General features: G+C 36.7%; 1 protein-coding gene across 1 annotated transcript in view; it reads right to left on the reverse strand.

Annotated features, from left to right (window-relative positions):
• Window positions 1-1,749: 1,749 nt before the first annotated feature.
• MIS18BP1 (MIS18 binding protein 1) overlaps window positions 1,750-22,139 on the reverse strand; it is a 50,080-nt gene continuing 29,690 nt past the window's right edge. Inside the window, exons 12-18 of the mRNA XM_027776645.1 lie at window positions 20,156-21,017; window positions 13,607-13,779; window positions 12,663-12,823; window positions 11,281-11,429; window positions 5,449-5,536; window positions 3,095-3,149; window positions 1,750-2,675 (exon numbers count right to left, since the gene is read on the reverse strand). Of these exons, the coding sequence (XP_027632446.1) occupies window positions 2,566-2,675; window positions 3,095-3,149; window positions 5,449-5,536; window positions 11,281-11,429; window positions 12,663-12,823; window positions 13,607-13,779; window positions 20,156-21,017 (1,598 nt within the window). The 3' untranslated portion in view covers window positions 1,750-2,565. The remainder of the gene's footprint in view (window positions 2,676-3,094; window positions 3,150-5,448; window positions 5,537-11,280; window positions 11,430-12,662; window positions 12,824-13,606; window positions 13,780-20,155; window positions 21,018-22,139) is intronic.

The raw sequence follows: 22,139 nt of genomic DNA on the forward strand, positions 1-22,139 counted from the left end.
TAAGCATCATCACAGCATACAAAATGTGATTTCCCATCTAGAATATACTGCATATGACTAGACTTTTTAAACATTTCTCTTATAGTGAGACAATGTTCAACTCAGTGAAAAGAAGTTCTAGTTCCTACTGCTGCTATCTGGCCTGTTAGAGGTGTTATGCAGTGCAGACCGCTGGTAGTGCTCGGCCCAGTGCTTGCCAGAAGCATGCAGTCCAACTTCACACTGATCTTGGCCAGCTGACTTCTTGGCATTATCTCCATGCACATACCAATGCTGGGACTCCCCTATGTACCCACCTATCAGACAAAAATTTACATTAAGGAATATGGTTTGAGGGACATTACCTTTATTTATGCTTGCTGTGTGGAGAACAATAGCTTATCTATATTTGGGCTTGCAATAACCCCCTACTATATTCTCATTTAATAGTCCTTAACTGTATGCCCTATTATTAATCCATTTTATTTCAGTCCTTTAGCCTTTAAAGTACTTCTTTCCTCTTCATATTGCCTTTATATGTTACTTAAGCCTCATTACCTCATCTGGTAGAAACAGGACTAACTAGACACCTGGGAGGTAAGATACAACAGAATGTGAAGCAGGTTACCAGAGTTCTAAAGGAAATATGGAGAGTGGAGGTTGGACTTTTGGTTTGGTCAAGTCTCTGCTATTTTTACCTTTTGTTTGTTATAGGATTTAACCACCATCTCAGCTTTTAAAACACTACCCCATTCACTTCAAGCAGCATAGCATATCAAACACTGGCATCTAAAGTTCTACAACAGTATTTTTTAGGGCTATTCTAAAAGAACCCTTTCTTTTGTTCCATCTTATATTTAGTAGGGTACTTTGTGGCAGAAACAGTCATGGTAGTCTAAATAAGAATGATTTTATAGTTCAAGTGTAGGAATTTTCTTAAATCTTGTTTCTATAAAGTCTGTAGTTACATAACTGCTGACTACTACTGATTAGATTTTTTTATTAATGATTTATTTTAAATTTTATTTATTCATTCATTTATTTTAATTTGACCAGAGAGACACAGAGAAGGAGAAAGCGAAAGTGAGAAAGCAAGCCACCACGTCTGAACCATGGTTGGCCATGTAGGAGTGTGTCCAGCGCCTTAACCACCACACCACCTGCTGGTCCATTGTTGTTTTTAAATTTGCCTCAGAGAGACAGAAAAGGGGGAAAGTGAGAAAGTCCTCCATGCTGCTGGGTTCAGGACTCGAACCACACAGCCAGCCATGAGGGATCCAGCCACCTTAACCACCATGTTACCAGCTGGACCCTGACTAGATTCTTCTCTTTTTAATTTTTTTTAAAGGTTTTTTCACAGGGCACTCACCCAAAAGTCAGAAAGAGGGAAAGTGAGAGACCACCCCCCCTGGGGGTGGGTGGGGGGTAGCCATGCAGCAATCCCTTCTCTTCCATTCTCCTCTGGAGATTTTAATCACACATGCACATGTGACTGGCGTGAGTTTCAAGCCTCTGGATCCAGGACCTGAATCATGGTTAGCCACAGGAGAGTCCGGCGCATTAACTAGTACAGCACCTTCTGATCCTTCTGACTGGATTCTTAGAAAACAAATGTTATCTTCTAAAAATTGTGGATTTTTTTGAGGAATCTTTAACACGACCAGTACAAAAATATTTATTTTCTAGTAATTAAAACAAACAAAAAACACAAGAAACAAATACTATAAAAGCAAACTAATTTTATTTGTAAAATCTAACTGGAGAGCAAGGTAGATTAATGTACACCTGTAACCGGATGAAAAACATTCTGTGTCAAAACTTTAAAACGTAGTGGCAGAAGAAGCTAAAAAAAATTTCTAAATAAGCTATCAGTGAAAGGAAAAGAATGTTTACTATGACAAAACATATTAACTTGACTCCTTATAAGTGGGTCTATTACCTGAATATCTAATTTAGTCTAATAATGAGACTGAAATTAATCTATATTTGCTTATGCAAATAAGGCTTAAGAATGCAGCAAAATCTATCTTCTAACTAATAAATTAATGAATAAGTAATAAATTAACATAGGTTTCATAGATACTCCAACCACAAGTTTTAACAACTGGAGAGAAGAATATCAAGTAGTTTCAACGATGTAATTTAAATGTTGGATCAACTGGCTTGTATACCAAGTGGTAACAAATGCTAACTTGAAAGTTTTCACAGCTACCAACAATCTCTCATCCTGTTCCTTCCCTCACTTAAGAATAGAAACATTTTCTTGAAAGCTTTTAAAAAATTTGGTTGGCTAAGGCATGATTTTCTTCAAGTAAACAGACTGAGATGCCTATAAGAGACTTCTGTATATATTTTTTAATATGGGAAAAACATTCACAAACATCTATAAGAGAAAAATAATTTTCCTTACATTTTTAGTAAGCTGCAACAATGACAAGTATAGGATATTTTGCTTTGAATATAAACACATGAAACCTTTGAAGAGAGTTCACATTTTCATATGAAGCTGTGTTATAAAGAAAATAACATGTACTCCCAGTGAAGGTCCAAATACTCTGGTCTATGGTAAAGATCCTAGAAATAGTTTTACTCTGCAGAATCAGAGTTTGAAAAATAATAATCTTGCTCTTCTTCATCTAAAGACTGCATAGTAGGATTAGTGAAAAGTTTTCCAATACCAGAGTTTTCTCCTAAATCTGTAAAGAGAAGTTTAAGAGGATTAATACATTTCTAAAACTAATTTCAATAAAATTTAAGTATAAGCAACTAAATGGAAGGTCTGTTCACTTGAAAGCAATTCATTTTCTCTTTTTTTTGAGAGGTTTTTGCTATAGGGCACATGCGCTCGCCAGACAGACAGAAAGTGAGAAATCACCCCCCAGGGGGGATGGCCACACCACAATCCTTTCTCCTCTCGGGATCTTGGGCACACACACAAGCGCCAGGCATGAGTTTAAGCCACCAGGTCCAGGACTTGAACAGTGGTTGGCTACATGGGAGTCCAACGACACAGCCATTACGCTAACTGTTGGCCCCGAAAGCAATTCATTTTAATATCCTCTAAATAAGAAGATTAACAGAACTGGGCTACAAAAGAAAGATATAGGTGTATTACCTTTGTTAAACTGGGTTTTTCTTCTGGATGTTGGAGTTGAAAAATCAGTTTCAACCTAAGGAAGGGTTCATATTAATATTTAAACGGTACCTCTTGTGAAGCCTACTCAAACCTAAACAAAATTAAACATGCTTTATCAAACTCTGAAGTGCTTTGAATATATATGCCTAAAACAACACTTAATCATAATTATCTTTGAAATGCCCAATTCTCTTTCAAGCTGAATTTATCCAAGGCAGGAACCACAACTTACTCAATGTTGTTTCCCATTGCTGGCAAATACTATTATAAGAAAATATTATAGTTCAAGGATAGTTTATGGGCTTCTGAAAATTGCCAAGATGTATTAAGTACTTATGTTATTTAAATAATTTAATATTTGGATATTAAACATAATTTATCATAATTATTAAAATCATAACTATTGGTAAAAATCTGTATTTGGAAAACTTGCAAAATATTCTCTCTTTTTTTTTTTGGAGAGGTTTATGCTACAGGGCACGTGCACTTGCCAGAACGACAGAGAAAGAAAGCAAGAAATCACCCCCCCGGGGATGGCCATGCCCCAATCCCTTCTCCTCCATTTTCCTCTCAGGATCTTGGGCGCACATGTGCTCAGCATGAGTTTAAGTCACCAGGCCCAGGACTCGAACCGTGGTCGACTACATGGGAGTCCAGTGACATAGCTATTATGCTAACTGCTGGTCCCTGAAAATATTAATTCTTGATACCTTAAATTAGTCGTTGAAATGGTAATGTATACAGGCCAGCAGGTGGCATGGTTGGACTCCTACATGGCCAACTGCAGTATGAGTCCCAGACGTGGCAGCTTGCTTTTTCATTTTCCTTCCATCTCTCTCTGGTAAGTGCACGTGTCCCATAGCAAATTTAAAAAGATAATAAAACATTTCATTAAAAAAGGGTAATGTACATGGCAAGTTTTAAGTGTATGCTCACACATATTAGTGCTTCTCAGACTACTCAAACTACTGCCCACTGCTGGTAATCTTTTAAAAAAAAAGAATAGAGCAAAATATGGCAGAGTATACCCCCTGTGCTAACGTTAAAGTTTTTTTTTTTTTTTTTTTTCTTAGGAAGATGAGACAAAACATGATAGTTTATCATTTAGCCCTTGAAAGCATTCAGTGACACAAATACCATCATGATTCCCCAGTGTCATACCACACATGAACAATGTGAACAATGAGATAACTTTTTTTTTATATATATAACTTTAGTCGTTCTCGTCATCATTTTTTAAATTTGACCAGAAAGTGACAGAGAGGGATATCAAGAAAGCAAGCTGCCAGGTCCAAGGCTCGAAACCATGGTTGACCATATGGAAGTCCAAATGCCTCAACCGCTATACCACCTGACAGCCCTAAAATTATAACTTTTAATACTGTATCTTTTGTTTTTTCCATCTGAACACATAGGCTACAACTATTAGGCTATGCGATAAATGGGACTAGATCCCAAATATATTAGGTCATCGGGAAAGTCATGATGTGTTTTTTTCTATGCAAAAATGTGTCAAGACTTTCCCGACAACACAATAGTTTGGTAGACTATAAGTAAAGATGATCCTAGAAATGTAAAGTTTTTAACAGGTAAGTCCATTAAAAATATATATTCAGGGGCCAGCAGGTTGTATGGTGGTTAAGGTGCTGGGCTCCCACATGGCCAACCACAGTTCAAGTCCTGGACCTGGAGGCTTACTTTCTCACTTTTGCCCTCTCTCCCTCCCTCTTTCTCTCTGGTCAAATTTAAAAAATAACAATAATACATAAAAATTTTAAAAATATATATATTTTCATATCAAACTGTTCTCATTTTGAGAAAACCAGGCTGAGTAGCTTTGTCTTACAGTAAGTATGATTTATGGTACAGAAGCTTGTTAGAAATGCAGAATCTCAGAGGTGAACCAGAATCTGGGGTTTAATAAGCTCCCTGAGATTATGTAATCTGTATATTTACTTTACAGACTCTGAGAGGAATAATACTATGATGATTTTGTAGTATAAACACTTAACATGCACCCAGCGTGAGTTTTTAAGCCACCGAGTCCCAGACTCAAACCAACTGGCCAAAGTCCAGTGCCTTAACCACCATGCCACTTGCTGGTCCTTCAAATAATTTTTTTTTTACTTATTCTCATCTTACTCAAATTAAAAAGTCTGTGAACTGACATCTGTAATCCAAGTACTTTGTGTACTTAGCTCATTCATGGCCTCATAATTTACTTGTACAACGTTCTAAATACCTCAAGGGCACATGTTACTTAACTTAAAAAACTTATTAAATATTATAATTGTTCTATGTTTAAGTGTTGGATAAATAATAAAAATACTTACTGTTTTTTTCTTGATGTTGCCCCAGACAATGCCACCATTACTTTTATAATTTTTTTGCATACGATAAACATATTTATCACAATCATCCCTGTTTAAATATAAAACACAAGGGGTCTTCAGAAGTTCACAGAAAAAATGTGTATTATGAAGAACTTATACATGGATTTTAATTTTTTTGCACCAAAATAAACTTGTACATTACATTTTTCTGCAGACTTTTTTAAATCCCCTCATAATTTCAAGTCATCATTGTTATATTTTTATCCAGTCTGAACAGCAATTGACAAAATTAATCTAAGATCTATTTCAATCTTTAGAAATTCTATTTTGTTTTCTATTTGAAAGGAGACAATGGTGTGCCTATGGAGATACACAAATTACTTCAATCAAACATATTAAATAAAAGAAACACAGAATTCTAGGATGTTATGCTTCACTATGGTTCACTGTCCCATCTATGCTTGTTCCAACTAATCTTGCTGCATTTCTTTTCCAAAATTCCCACTGAAACTTCATCTACTGAAACTTCGTCTTTAGATTTACTTTTGTAACATTACCAGCTTATGTCTTGTAATGAAAATCCTCAATTTGAGGGACCAGCAGTTAGCGTAATGGCTATGTCGCTGGACTCCCACATAGTCGACCGAGGTTTGAGTCCTGGACCTGGTGGCTTAAAACTCAAGCCGGGCGCGTGTGCATGTGTGCCCAAGATCCCGAGAGGAGAATGGAGGAGAAGGGATTATGGTGTGGTCATCCCCCCTAGGGGGTGATTTCTCACTTTCTGTCTCTATGTCTGTCTCTGTCTGGCAAGCACACGCGCCCTATAGCAAAAACCTCTCCAAAAAAAGAAAAAAAATCCTCAATTTGATTACAGCTCAACAAACATTTTATTTCTACATAACTATATCTTTCTTGTATTCCTCATACCAACTATAAAGGGCTTTTTTTTTTTTTTTTACCTTATGTCTTCCTCTCCTCATTCTTAGCAAATAGGCTTGAATCAAAACTTAGAGATGAACATTGAAGCCAAAGAGAATGACTGTTTTCAATTCCCCTTCGTTAAAATTTCTAGTCCCACTTGTGACAGAAACACCAGCTTAACCTTAATTTTCATCCTCTCCCTTGGCTCCAAGATCTTATATAAATGATTACCCTCTTTATTTTTTAGGGGGAGCAACCTTAAAGATATGATGAAATGTATAAATGATGCTATTAAGATACTTACATTATGACTCATAAGCACTACGGCCTAGCAAGTGAATAAGCCTTGCCAGGTGCTATTAAGGTGTTTAAGAACAACTGATCCCATTCAGCATCAGCACCTCATACAGAGAGATCTCTTTGTACACCAAATATATTTTTTACTTCCAAAGTGATAAACCTGTTTCATTATTTGAAGTTATTTTAAAAAGTAAGTCAACTAGAGCAGATGGTATAGTGCAGCAGTTAAGCCTTGTGCCTAAAGAGCCAGATCCTGCATAGCTGATTATGGTTTGAGTCCCAGTCTGGGCAGCTTGAAAAACATGCCAGGCATGTACGCATGTGTACGATGTGTGTGTGTGTGCACGCACGTGTGTGTGCACATACATCCTAAACTCCTGATGGGATAGAGAACTGGAAGAAAAGAGGACTGGTATGACCATATCCCATTGAAGAGTGTTTTCTCTCTCTGGTGAGTATACACTAAATTAAAAAAAAAAAAAAAAAGTCAACTAATAGAACTGGTCAAGAGGCAAGAGGTAGCACTCAGGAAACTCATTTTTTTCATTTTTTTTTTTCTTTTAAACTTTAATTTGACCTGAGAGGGCAAGAGACAGAGAGGGAAAGTGAGAAAGCAAGCCACCAGGTAAAGGAATTGAACCAAGGTTGGCCATATGGGAGTCCAGTGCCATCACCCTACCTGCCAGCCCCAGAAAACTCAATTTTCTTATAGAAATTTTAGGAATTAAGGATTTGTGTTATTGAGTCCATCATGTACTCTATAAGAAATAAACATGTTTCCTAATTGTAAAAGTGTTATAAGGTGACAAAAATACCCTCCTTCTCTCCCAAACAAACCAAAACCAACAACGCACATCAGCATCATTCCATAGGCTAGAGAAAATGGCAAACCACATGTTTTCGTTAAGAAGCTTCTCTTGAGGCCGGCAGGTGGTGCTTCAGTGTGCTGGATTCCCACATGGCTGACTGCAGTTCAAGTCCCAGACCTGGAGGCTTGCTTTTTCACTTTCCCTCTCTCTGTCCCTATCAGGTTAAATTAAAAAATTAATAAAGTTAAATAAAATAATTCTTTAAAAAAAAAAAGAAACTTCTTCATGAAAATATGTTATGTAAAATTGGGGTCATGTATGTAATTTTATTTCTTAGCTTTTAAAAACTATTCATCACTGGGTCCAGTAGATGGCATAATGGTTACATGGCTGGACTCCCACATGTCGACAGTGGTTAGAGTCCCAGACTCGGTAACTAAAAACTCATGCTGGGCATGTGTGCGTGCCTAAAATCCTAGGAGGAGAATGGAGAAGGAGAGAACGCATGACCATCCCCTTTGGGGGGTGATTTCTCACTTTCTGTCTCTCTCTGACAAGTGCACGTGCCCTACAATAAATAATCTCTCTCTTAAAAAGGGAGGGGGGGTGAACCAGTGGATGGTGTAATGATTACATTGCTGAAATCCCATTTAGTTGACCGCAGTTTGAGTCTCACACCCAGTGGCTTAAAATTCAAGCCTGCATATCCACAATCCCAAGAGGAGCCTGGAGAAGGGACTGCAGCGTGGCCATCCCCCCTAAGAAGTGATTTCTCGCTTTCTGTCTATCTGGTGAGCACACACACCCTACCCTATAGCAAAAAAATCTCTCTAAAAATTAAATAAACAAACAAACAAACAATTCACCATGGGCCACCAGGTGATGTGAAGGTTAAGGCACTAGACCCCACATGGCTGACTGTAGTTCCAGTCCTAGACCCAGAAGGGCTCATGTGCGTGTGTGCTAAAAATCCCAATACTGGAGGAGAAGGGATTGAGGTGAGGCTCTCCCCCCTGGGGGACTGATTTCTCATTTCCCCTCTTCTCTATCTCTGGTGAACACATGTGTACCCTATAGCAAAAACTAAAACAAAAAAACTATTCATCATGAGTCAGCTGGTGGCGCAGTGTTAAGGCAGTTGAATCTCACATGGCTTAGCTGTGTAGTGCAAGTACTAGACCACGTGGCTTGAAAAACACACCGGATTTTATATGCATGCCTAAAATCCCAAGAGAGTGAAGGAGAAGGGACTGCAGCATGGCCATTCCCCCCGTGGGGGATGCTTTCTCACTTTGTCTTTTTCTCCCTCTCTGTCTCTCCCTTTCTCTGGGGAATCACATATGCAATATAGCAAATTAAAAACAGAAACAAAACAAAAACTATCCACTAAATATTACTCATTAAAAATTCTTGAAGAATGATTTTAATGTTATATATTTTACCATAGGGGTAAATTTTAATTTCATAATTGTTTATACTGGGGCTTTTGGGTCATTTTCAAGATTTTAGTCTATTCTTTGTGATCATCTTTGTTTATATAGGTACATATTTGCCCAAATCACGTATTTCCACAGAACAGTTTCTGATGAATTGGCCAAAGTCTTACCAAAATTTTGTCCAAAATTATTTTCTTAATATGCTTTTAACTTTCACTAAATACTAAAACAAAATAAAATATAACGTGTGAAAAAAAAAATCCGTGAACTGCAAGGAAAAAATATCCAATAAACACAAATTAAAATTTCACCACACTTTCTGAGAGTACTTAATAGTCTTTTCTCAGTCATCATCTGGACTCTGTCTCTCATACTACAGAAATTGCTCTTACTAAGATCAACATTAGTTTTTTTTTCTTTTTTTAACTGAAAGAGGGTCTCACTATTTTGTTCAGGCTGGCTTTGAATTCACAATCCTCCTGCCTTAGCCTTCCCAGAAGCTGGGACTAGAGGAATCTGCCACAGCACCTGGCTAGCACTGGCTTCTTAACTGCCAAATGGAATAGACTATTCTCACTTCTTTTCATGTGGACATCTGACTATTGGGCACTTCTGCTTTTTAAAAATTTTTGACATTTCAAGAAATTCTTATATTCACATGGTTCAAAAATTTAAAAGTCTCCTTCTCATTTGTCTTAGATACCCTAGCTACTCCCCCTAGGTATCATAAAATTTTGTTTCTAAAACATACTTTCAGAGAGTCTATTGCAATACAAACATTTATGGCAATCTCAATAAAGACATCTACACAGGTTATGTAAACATGTATACACACATATAGCCTCTATTTATTTACACAGGTAGTAGTACATCATTTCACCATATCTAGCTTTTTTTCACAATTTTGACATACTAATACTATTATTTTTTCTTTACGAATTTCTATAACTATCTGATATACCTCAGTACCTGCTGATGGGCATTTCAGTTTTGCCATTACAAGCAATGCTGTAATAAGCTGCTCATTTACAACTCTAGAAGCAAGTCAAATGGCATGTGCATTTATAATAGTGTTAAATTCCAACAAACTGTGGCTGAGATTTTACTAATTTACTTTCTTATTGCTAATACATGAAAATGGCTTCCCTTTCCTTGTTAATTTGTAGGAGTGCTGTATATATTAGGGAAATTAGCCTTTTTCCTGTGATAAATTGGTTAAGTTCTTTTCTCAGATTACTTGTCTTTTGATTGTTTATGGTGGTTGGTACCAAGTATAACTTTTTCACATTTTTTAAAATATGTTTCATTTTATTATTCTTTTCATTAATGGTTTCTGGATTTTACATCGTAGTTAGAAAGATCTTCACTAAACTGAGATTAAAAAAATCTCCAAAATTTCTTTTGGAATTTTTTTTTGGGGGGGAGAGGTTTTTGCTATAGGGCGCGTGCGCTTGCCAGACAGAGAGAGACAGAGAGACAGAAAGTGAGAAATCACCCCCCATGGGGGGTGGCCACGCCACAATTCCTTCTCCTCCATTCCCGTCTCGGGATCTTGGGCACGTATGCATACACGCCTGGCGTTGAGTTTTAAGCCACCAGGTCCAGGACGTGAACCACGGTTGACTACGTGGAAGTCTAGCAACATAGCCATTACACTAACTGCTGGTCCCAGAAAGAAATCACCCCCCCCCCAGGGGGGATGGCCATGCTGCAATCCCTTCTCCTACATTCTCCTCTCGGGATCTTGGGCACGCACACACATGTGCCCGGCTGAGTTTAAGCCACCAGGCCCAGGACTCGAACCGTGGTCGACTACATGGGATCCAGCAACAAAGTCATTACACCAACTGCTGGTCCCTCTTTTGGAATTTTTTAATTGCCAGAGGGATAATTTCTTGCATCCAAGAGAGACAGAGAAAGCACATGGTGTGGTCATTCCTTATCCTCCATTTTCTCATCCTGTCTAGATTTTAGGCATACAGCATGTAGAAGGTTTTTCAAGCTCCAAGTGGTGTGATTTGAACTGTGATCAGCCAAGTGGGATCTGGTTCCCTAACCACAAGGCTATGGGGCCAGCCCTAGGTATTTTTTTATACTGTAATTTTTTGCATGTAAAACTTTGATTCATTGATATTCATGCTGGTGTAAAATGTGAGCTATATCCCTACACTATTTGTTGAATAGATCCTTAATTGCTGTAACTGTCTATCCTTAACACCTAGAAACTTTTCAATCATTTTTCTTTTTTTTTTTTTTTAATGATTCTTCCCATTACTGGCATCTACATTCTTCGACTCATGAAATGTTTAAATATTTCTCTATGTGCTAATTCAGAGAATTAACATATCATATATATAAATACTTACCTATTTATAGAGGCTAGCATGCCTGGACTGACATGCTGACACTGAGGTGTTTTTACCAATGGAAAGATAACTGATGATGGAGTTGTTGGGTTTTTGTCCATGTTCGGCACAATATCATCATCATTTTGACTGTCTTGGAAACTTGGCAACTAAAGCAAAAATATTTATTATCAGTAGGCACCCATAAAAATATATTTCTCATTATCACAAAATATTTTATGTTGGGTTAAGTTTCATCTACCTTAAAACTTCCCAAGTTAGATAATTAAAAACAATAATAGGTAAAGGACAGAATTTAACCTCCAAAAAACTTGACTTTCTATTGTAAAAAGTGGAGACAATAGCAGCAGGTTGAGAAAAGTTAGACAAAGGTTTTCTGTAAACAGACAGTAAATACTTCAGGCTTTGTGACCTGTATAGTCTCTGTCTTGGCTACTCAAATTTGACACTGTAAAAGCGTAGCCAATATCCGGAACAGCAGTTAGTGTAATGGCTATGTCACTGGATTCCCATGTAGTTGACCGTGGTTCGAGTCCTGGACCCCGACAGAGAGGGAGGGAGGAAGCACCCTGCAAATAGCGCATAGTCAAACTGCAGCCCCACCCTATTTCCATCCTGTTGGGATTTTGAACATGTAAGTACATACCCAGCATGTTTCTCAAGTTGCCCAGTCAGGATCTCAAAACTATGTGGTAGCCCATGTTGAGCCTGGCTCACTTAAGCACCAGGTCAAAGTGCCATCTCTACTACTTACACCACTTTTCATGTTACAAAAATTAATTTTCTACATATGAATAGTCCATTTTATGCTAATATCGCTTAACTCTCTTCCCAGTTTTCAGCACATAGCAATCTTTTTGTCTTTTTAGTTTACTACAGGGTGTATGTGCTCATAGGAGAGAGAGAGAGAGAAAGAGAAAGTAAGTAACTCCCCTGGGGGGGATGGCCAAACCTCAATCCCTTCTCCTCTATTCTTCTCTCAATATTTTAGGCACACATGCCCAGCATGCTTTTCAAGCCACTGGGTCTGGTACTCAAACTGCACAGTCATCCTTAACCACCATACCACCTGGCTGGCCCATATAACAATCTTTTCTTATCACCAGTTTTTAAAAGCTTGCCTCATAATATATTAAATTTTAAATATATGTTTGACCTATTTCTGGGCCTTATATTTGTTTCTACAAATATTACCTTTGAACTTTATTGAAAGGCAGACTCTTGAAGTCAGTGAGAAGAGCAAATACTAGTAGACCACTTCCTACACTATACTTTGGTCATGTATGTGGAAGTTATCAAAACGACCGAAATGTCAGTGAATGAAATATATAAAGCCATTATAAGTTATTAAAACAATGATTTCATACATTTAAGACTCTTACCAGTACTCTTTGTTTCTGTAAAGGTGTTGTACTGAAAAAGTCATCGTGATCATCTCTTGGCAACTGTTCCAGAAAATCCCTTATCTGTTGCTTCCTTTTTAGAGTTCCCACTTTGGCAGTTATCTTAACAGTTTGCTTCTTATCTGCATCACCTCTCTTGCCTTAAGAGTCAGAAAAACATTTCAATAAGGTTTTGGTTGTTCATTTATAGTAACTGCTCTACAAAGTCAATAGTCTTTTGCAAACTCTAAACTGTGTGTTCATATTAAATAAATTCAGACTCTATTATTGTATAAGTCTATATAACAAATTATTCTTTTTTCATTGAGATCTATACAATATGGTTATCTCACATAATACTCGTGAAAAAAACTACGTAAGACTAGGCGGAGTGAAGTTAAAAAGGTCTTTATGCTATGCTATGCCCCATATCTTCCTTGTTGAATACCTAATTTATTGATTTCGTTAAAATATAAGCCTTTTTGTATTATGGTAGAGATACCAGGTACTCCCTAAAGCTTATTACAAGGCCTCCATGACATAAAACACTTTTACTAGCAACCATAGTCATTGTATATAATCCTGGGACTAGAAAAATGGAATTTATTGAGTTTTCTCATGAATTACTAGGGGCCCTACCCAAATGGCCTCGAAATAAATTAGATCCTTAGAGTAATAATCCAGATATTAAAATCACTGGATCCAACTGCAGATTTCATAGAATAAGCTCAAAGCACTAGGTTGCTAAGCAACTACTGATAGAAGTAGCGAGCTATGTAAAACTTACAATGAAACAGATGATCTCTGAAGTTCTTTCTAGCTTCAACATTTTAAGAAAGCATCTATAACAAGGCTCACGAGTAAACATAAAATATACGTAATGAGTGATGAGAAATCTATACTAAGCACTGAAAAAAAAAAAACCTATTTACTACAAAGGTTACCATTTTGAATTTTGAGATTTGCTGGCCTTTTTCTAGAGACGTGTTTCTTGGATTGTTTTCTTTGGGGATTTTCCATGTACTTCCTCTGGCATTCTTCAGCAGATCGAGAACCTACAGCCAGAGCTACATCAGACCAGAAACCAGGTCTGTGTTTTGGAAGAGATGTGAAAGCACTGTGGAAAACCAAAATCAGTTAAATAACAAGAAATTCTAATCAATAGAAATGACCTCCCAAAACCATACCCGCTGATTCAAGGAGATCTACTGGCCAAAGGAATTCTACCAAAATCCTTGTAGATAACTATTCGGAAAGAAGACACTAATTCTTCCACTCAATAACTTATCCTAGTGCTTAAAATTTTCCTTTAAAGTTTTCTGCTCTCTGGCATTTTTTTTTTTTTTAAATGTAGTCATTTGTGTCAACTTCTGCTACAACCCTGACTCAACCAAGCTGGGAAAATCATCAAGGAAGTATTTAGAATCTAGTATACATATTACCAATCTCCTGCAAATAAGGTTTCATATATTGTGGTTAGGCTGACAACTCAGCCAAAAAAAAAAAAATACAAAACGAAAAAACACAACTATTTAACTCACCATTAACATAAAAATGGTACTAAAAGTGAGTGCTATTTCCACTCTATCAAGTCTGTATTTTTAATATTATTTCTTTGACAAAATGTATTTTTATTTCAATTTAGTTACAATTAATAGAAACAGATTTCATGTAACAGTTATGCTGGTAATTTTATTTTTTTCTGAAAGTTTTTTTTGTCTGTCGGTTCGTTTGTTTTTGCTATGGGTACATGCATTCTCCAGAGAGACAGAGAGAGAAAATGAGAAATCACCCTCCAGAGGGGATGGCCACACAACAATCCCTTCTCTTCCATGTTCCTCTCAGGATTTTGAGCACACACATCAAGCCACCAGGTCTGGGACTCATACCTCAGTTGGTCATGTGAGAGCAGGGCCTTAATCACTACACCACCTGCTAGTGCCTATGCTGGTAAATTTGAAATCAACTCTTGGGTTAAAAATCCTGGTTCTTAGTGTTTGCCAATTTTCATGTGGTAAATACTCCCATTTTATGATTGATTTCTTTTTATTTTGGAGAGGTTTTCACTATAGGGCACGTGTGCTCGCCAGACAGAGAGACAGAGAGACAGAAAGCGAGAAATCACCTCCAAGGGGGAATGGCCACGCCGCAATCCCTTCTTCTCCATTCTCCTCTCGGGATCTTGGGCACGCATGCACACGTGCCCCGCGCGAGTTTTAAGCCACCGGGTCTGGGTCGCAAACCGCAGTCGACCTCATGGGAGCCCAGCGACATAGCCATTACGCTAACTGCTGGTCCCAATTTTGTGGTTGATTTCAAGCTACCAACATAATCAAGCTGGCAAAAAATGTGTGACAGCATATGATTCTACAATATTTTCACCATGCAGATACAACAGATACAAAGAACCTCAAAGGCATAAATGGTAAAATGTGGTAAATTGGTAAATAATGAATTTTGAGTATTTTGTTCTTAATGAGATTATGGTATTTTTAATGAATTGGTTTAACAACCAATTTCTAAAATTCTTGAAAATTTAAAAATCAGCTCTTGGAAACAGCTACCAGTTCTATCATAAGCACAACACTCTACACCTAAGAGGAGAAAACTTAGAGGTCGTTAAACACTTGTTAACGAATGCTCTCTTTTGCATAATTAATCATCCCATATGTATTCCAAAGTGAAGAACTAGGATTTCAGGGCTCAAGCTTCCATTTGTGTATGTAAATCTAGGACTATCTGAAAGGACTATTTTAATAATAAAAATACTTAATGTTGCATTTAATAAGACATTAGCAAATAATTAACAAATCTCTTTTAGATTATCCCACATAATTTTAAAAAGGAAAATTTAAACATGTCACCCTAGGCAAACTTAAAACTTATTCTTACGCATAAAAGACCAAAATCTTTAATATGCCTACATTGTTCTTTGCCTAACTCTCTATTCTCGCCTTGTATTTTTCCTAAACTTTCAGTATTACAGTTTTTGTGGCCTTCTTTCAAAATTTAATTCGTTTTTCTTTTGTACTTTTATGTACAATCTATCTAAAATGTATTTACCTCCAATCTTTGGCTTAAATATTTTTTATTTATCCTATATATCCCATGCTGCCTTAATATGTATTTCCACAAATGTTTTTAAAAAAAGTGTATTCATTTATTTCTTCAGAGAAAGACTTCCACACTGCCATCTAACCACAGCTTCTGCCAGCTTGTGTCACACATAGGCACTGCATGCTTAGGAAAGTCCTAAGAGGCAATCCCAAGATCTTTCGCATACGAGTTCAGCTGTATCACCATTGCTCCATCACTGAGCCCCTCATAAACATCTTACACTGATTATTTGCTAATACCTGTATATCCTATTGGGATTCAAGCATGAAAAAGAGTACAATGCAATGGACTACTTCAGAGCTTACAACAAAAATTTGAACAAGAAAATAAGTAAATAAGTATATAAAATAAGCAAATAAACTCGTAGACTCTACCACTGCAGATTTCAACTCAGTAGGTCTAAGATGATGGTAGTTTGCGTTTATCAAAAGCTCCTCAGGTGATTATTTTGCTGTGCAGTTGAGACTGGAATCGCTTTAGGTCATTCATAAGAGACCATCTCTAATTGAGGTATCAATGGGAACAGGTGGAGACAAGAAAAGGATTCAGGAAGGAGTTACGTGAGATAAAATTTGAAGTATGGGGACCAGCAGATGGCGTAACGGTTATGTCGCTGGACTCCCACATTTTCGATTGCAGTTCAAGTCCCAGATGCGGTGCTTAAAACTCACAAGGCAGCACATATGTGTGTGTTCCCAAAATCCTAAGAGAAGAATGGAAGAAAAGGAACTGTAGTGTGGTCATCCCCCAACAGGTGATTTCTCACTTTGTCTGTCTGTCTCTCCTGAGAGCTCACACACCCTACAGCAAAAATCTCTCATTTAAAAAAAAAAATTGAAGCATGGATAAAAATATATTAAGTGACAATGAGACAACAGCATTGGCAAACAAATGAGAATAAGAAAATATAACATGGCTAGGGAATGGCAAGCTTTCATATTAATGGCAAGCTTTCATATTAATTGTAAACTTTTATTTTTCACATTAATTTAAAAAATTAATATACAATAAAATTGACTCTTTGGTGTATGGTTCTATGACTACTGACATACAGATTTGTATAACCATTATGACAATTAGGATACAGAACAGTTCTGTTACACCAGAAGAAATTTCTCTTGCTACTTCTTCATTTTCATATTCCTCCTCCCCACAATAACCAGTAGCAATTCCTGATGTTTTCTTTCACTTTAGTTTTACCTTTCCAGAATGTCATATCACGGTACATAACCTTTTAAGCTGCCTTCTTTCCACTCAGCATAATGCTTCTGATTCATCTAAGTTATTAGATGTATTAATAGTTCTTCCTTTTTATTGCTTAGTAGCCCACAGTTAGAACATGCAATTTATGCCAAGAGTACCAAGAAATCAGGGAGAATGGAGAGCTTAATAAAGCAAACTGAAAATATTTTATGAAATCCTATCCTCATCCTGTAATTTTGATATATTTTCATTTTTGTTCAGTTCAGAATATTTCCTGCTTTCACTCAGACTGTCTTTCTCCTAAGACTTCCTCTTTGATCCACGGACTACATATAAATGTGTTATTTAATTTTCAACTGCTTGGAAATTTTCCTGTTCTTTTAACTGTAGTTAAGTCAATTACTGCCACAGAGAATACTCTTTGTATGATTTCAATTATTAGGTATGTTTTATGATTACATATTATTTTGTGAATAATTGACCTATCCTTAGAAAAAAATTGTCTTTTTAGGTGGAGCATTCTACTGATATAAATGTTAATTAGATAGAATTGAAGACGGTGATTTTTTTATATATGATTGCTAATTTTCTTTCCACTAGTTCTATGAATTATTTATTTTTGAGATTTTTTTAGCTATAGGGTGTGTGCACTCTCCAGAAAGACAGAGAAAGTGAAAAATCCCTACCCCTCCCTAGGAAAATCCCTTCTCCTCTTGGGATTTTCGACATGCACGCATATACACCTTGTATAAGTTTCAAGCCTCCAGGTTTGGGTCTTGAACTGGGCCACGGGGGAGTCTAACGTTTTAACCACTATTCCACCTGCTGGTCCTTTTCCTTCCTTTATTTTACTCAGAAGTGATGGTCATGTCTTATTCTCTTTAAATTCCATAAGTGTTCTCATCATTTAAATCTCCTGGATGGATTTCAATACCTTCTTCTCTCTTGAACATGACTATTTTCACCTGCCTCTTAACAGAGAATCCAAACAGAAAATATCTAAAAAGAGACCTGATTCTCAGGCTGGCCTCACTGCCTTGTAGTTAGGGGAGGCAGATCTCATATGGCCAGCCATGGTTCAAATCTCAGTCCCAGCAGCTTGAGAAACATGTCAGGTGCATATTAATGTGTGCCCCAAATCCTGCCAGACAATGGAGAAGAAATGGAGAAAGAACTGCAGTAAGATGATGCCCCACTGGGGAGTGCTTTCTTCCTCTCTGTGTCTCACTGGCATGTGCATTCATCCCTTGACAATTCAAAACAAGTGAACAAACAAAAACTTGATTCCCAATCTCAACCTATTCCCTCCTCTAATATACTCTATACTACTATCTACCATTTATTTAAGTCAGGTGCCACATAATTGATACATTTTGTATTTAATATTGTACTTATACTGATTTCTAGATTTCATTCAATATTCTCCATCTTTATAGCCCTCATCTCAGTGCGGAACACAATAAACTTCAATAACCCCCATAACAGTGCCTTTCCCAAAGGAATCTTTTCAAACTATATCATGACGCCCTTAAATGCCTTATTGTTTGCACATAAAAAAAAAAAGAGGGGGGGTGGGGGGCAGCAGGTGGCATAGTGGTTAAGGCACTGGACTCCAACATGGCTGATCAAGCTTGAGTCCCAGACCCAGAGGCTTGAAACTCATGCTGGGCACGTATGTGTGCATGCCCCAAATCCCGAGAAAATGAAGGAGAAGGGATTATAGTGTGGCCATCTCTCCTCAGAGCTGATTTCTTGCTTTCTGTCTCTCTGTCTCTCCAGCAAGCGCACATGCCCTACGGCAAAAAACAAAACAAAACAAAAAACAACAAATAACTCAAAAAAGAAAACGAACTCTTAACTATGATATAGAAGGCTATTGTATAAGTGGTCAATGCCTATGCCTATCTCTCTGCTACTCTGCTACAATTCACTGTGCTTTAATAAAAGCAAAAGCAGTCTTACTTGAGTTCCTCCTGTATCAAAATTTCTGTAGTCTTTGTTTAGGTTGTGCCCTGTCCCTATGATGTTATTTCTCTAGATTTTTATATGTCTGACATGATCTTATCCTTAAATCTCCAGATAAGCATTATCGAGAGAGAGCATTCCTGACCACACTACCTGTAGTTCTCCATACCAGTTTCTCGTTTGCTTCCTTCATAGGATATATCACTGTATATAGTTCATGTTTACAAATAAAGTGTCTATCTTCCAATTATATTGCTCCTCAAGAAAAAGGATGTTGTCTATTTGCCTTTGTTTGTTCTTTTGTTGTTTTGTTTTGTATCCTCAAACATTCTAAATTGGCTGGCATATAGAAGGTATTCAATAAATAAGTGCTAAATGAACAGAAGGGCAGTATTTTTAATGAGTTTTACTTCAAGATCTGTACAAATCACCTATTTTGAGACTCTATTTTTCCTTATAAATGGGGGGGGAGACCATTTTAAATAATCTACAAGTTTTAATGCAGCTTTAAGGTTTTTAACTATAAATTTAATTTTATTTCTTAAATTTACTAGAGGACACTTGTGCTTACTGGAGACAGAGAAAGAGAGAAAGTACTCCCCATCAGGGATAATCACACAACAACACCTTCTCTATCTTTTCAGGATTCTGGACATACGCATACTCTCATCTGGCACATTTTTTCAAGTCCCTGGGCTCAGGACTTGAACTGTATAATCAGCCATATGGGATCCAGCCACTTTAATCACCACTGGCTGGCCTTAAAATATTCCTTAAAATGCAAAGCTAAGAGAATAGCATTTGGCTCTCTTGCAATATTAATGGAAGTGAAAAGGTTATTTTTATTTTCCTCACATATAGGTTTAGAGATGGCCACAAAGTACCACTAGATGGTACCCATATTTTCCCTCTATTCCCTGTACAAATTGTAGTTTCTCCCATTTTCTTGGATGCCACCCTCCACGTTAATGGTTAGAAGTCATCAAAACGCCTCTTTATTGCTGATTTTATGTCTTCAACTGTTTTGTGGCTGATTAGAATTATTCATTTTATTTTATTTATTATTATTATTCAACTTGACCAGAGAGAGTAAGCAGGCCTCCAAGACTTGAACCATGGTCAGCCATGTGGAGTCCAGTGCCTTAACCACCATACCACCTGCTGGCCACTGATTTGCAGATATTTCAGAGTAAAATCTAACTACTTACCAATGAAGCTTCTCTACTTCCTTCTCATTCCATTCCTCATCCTGAGTGAAACCAGGTAAACATTCTGAGAGATGACTGTTAATCCTGTCAGTTCCCATCACCTCAGTTATTGGAAACTCATTCTTAACATCAGATTGCTTAAGATTTTCTTCAGATCTAACTTTCTTTTGCTTGATATGAAACTCATTTTCACTTTGTTCAGTTTCTGATTCTGAAATCACTGGAGTATTTCTTGTGTTTCTTGTGCTTTTTCTAAGGTGAATCATTCTTTCTTTGGTATTTCTTGCTCTGGTTTTCTTAACAATTCTAGCTTTTCTTCTAATTTCCTTTTCAGTTTCACTCTCTTCACTTGACAAATCTGATGAAAAATGATGCTTGTAAAATGGCCTAGCTCCTTGCTTTTGGGTTTTCTTCAACTGTGGTAACAACCTGGTATTTATCTTAAAGTCAGAGGTGACCATTTGTTCCTTTTTAGAGTCAGGTATTTCTATTTTATGATTGACAGTGAGTATATCATATTCAGTGCAATCTTCCTTGTTTTTACTTTCATGATTCACATTATACTCAAACGTATTTTCTAAAGTCCCTGTGGGCTTATTGATGGGACTTACAGTTTTATTTAAGTCTGATTCTCTTTCTTTTTGACTCTTGGGTGCTACAAAATCTGTTATTGTTTTAACAGAGTCAGAGGACAGATTATACTTCATGCATCTTTGCTCTATCAGCTTTTTAGTTTTAAGTGGTGTTACTAAAATATAAGCTTCCTTCTGATTGACAGTCATGTATTTTCTTTCTTCATCTGAAAAAATCTCTTTTCTTGAGGTTAGAATATCAATAGACACATTCAATTCTTCAGTTCTCTCTTTAATTTTGTAATACAAAACAAAGATCAAGTCTCAAATTAGTTATAAACTAAATTAGGTACAGAAACAATAATGACACAAATGAAATATACTATTTTTTTCACAAGCTCTATTGTATACTCTATGTCACAATAACTTTCCTGAAGAACAGATTTATTCAGATTACTGCTTTTCCAATTTTAAACACATATTATTGTTTATATGAACCCATCAATGACTTCTCAGTCTGTTGGCATACCTATAAGCTGCTCTGCCTGGCTTTCACCTAGTTGTAACCTCTTACTATTCTCAAAACTGAACCATATTCTGTGTCTCTCAGAGCTCTTTCTGATTCTCAAGTTTTTTTGATTCTCAACTTCCATTAATTTCACTCAGTCTATGTAGAAATTTTTCTCTCATCTACAAATCAAACCACTAAGTGCTCTGGTTCCGTTCTTCAGCCCAACAAATCTATAAGCTTTGTTTGCTCTGACATCTTAAACTGAATGAAAGCTCTATTCAAGTTTCCAGAATACTATTAAATAATGCCATGTTTGACAGTGTATTAATATTTACAATATAACTGCACATTCTGTCTTATCTTTCAATTAGAATGGTAAAAATCATTCATGGTAACAACCTTATCTTCTTACTTAGACTTTTTATTTTTTACTGAAGCTAAAACATAGACTTTCACATATACAATAGACACTAAATAAGTATTTGTTAAATCAACTCTCTGGAAGTAGAACACTTAGGACCCAAAAGAAAACCACTACAGCACTAAAATCTCACTAGGTATGTAATATATATATTAGAAATTAAGGACCAAGTTATTAGGAACATGGCTCCACTGTCATTCCTGATGGTGGCCATAAAGACATACTTTTGCAGAATCCCCAATAATGCTACAAACTATCATGGAAAAATAGCCAAAACAGAATAACTTGGAAATCTTTATTATATATCACCAAACAAAGCAAGTTAAAATGAATGTTGCTCTCCAATTCAAAATTTCAGAAACTAGAGATCTGACTAACTCAAAGCCTAACTTTAAATTATCTGATTATAAGCCAAGCCCCTAGGCTTTGTGGTTAAGGGAGCAAGATCCTAACAGCTGACCACGCAGTTCCTGGCCCCAC

Source organism: Tupaia chinensis, unplaced genomic scaffold (assembly GCF_000334495.1).
Source record: "Tupaia chinensis unplaced genomic scaffold, TupChi_1.0 Scaffold000691_1, whole genome shotgun sequence".
Classification (NCBI taxonomy): Eukaryota; Metazoa; Chordata; class Mammalia; order Scandentia; family Tupaiidae; genus Tupaia; species Tupaia belangeri.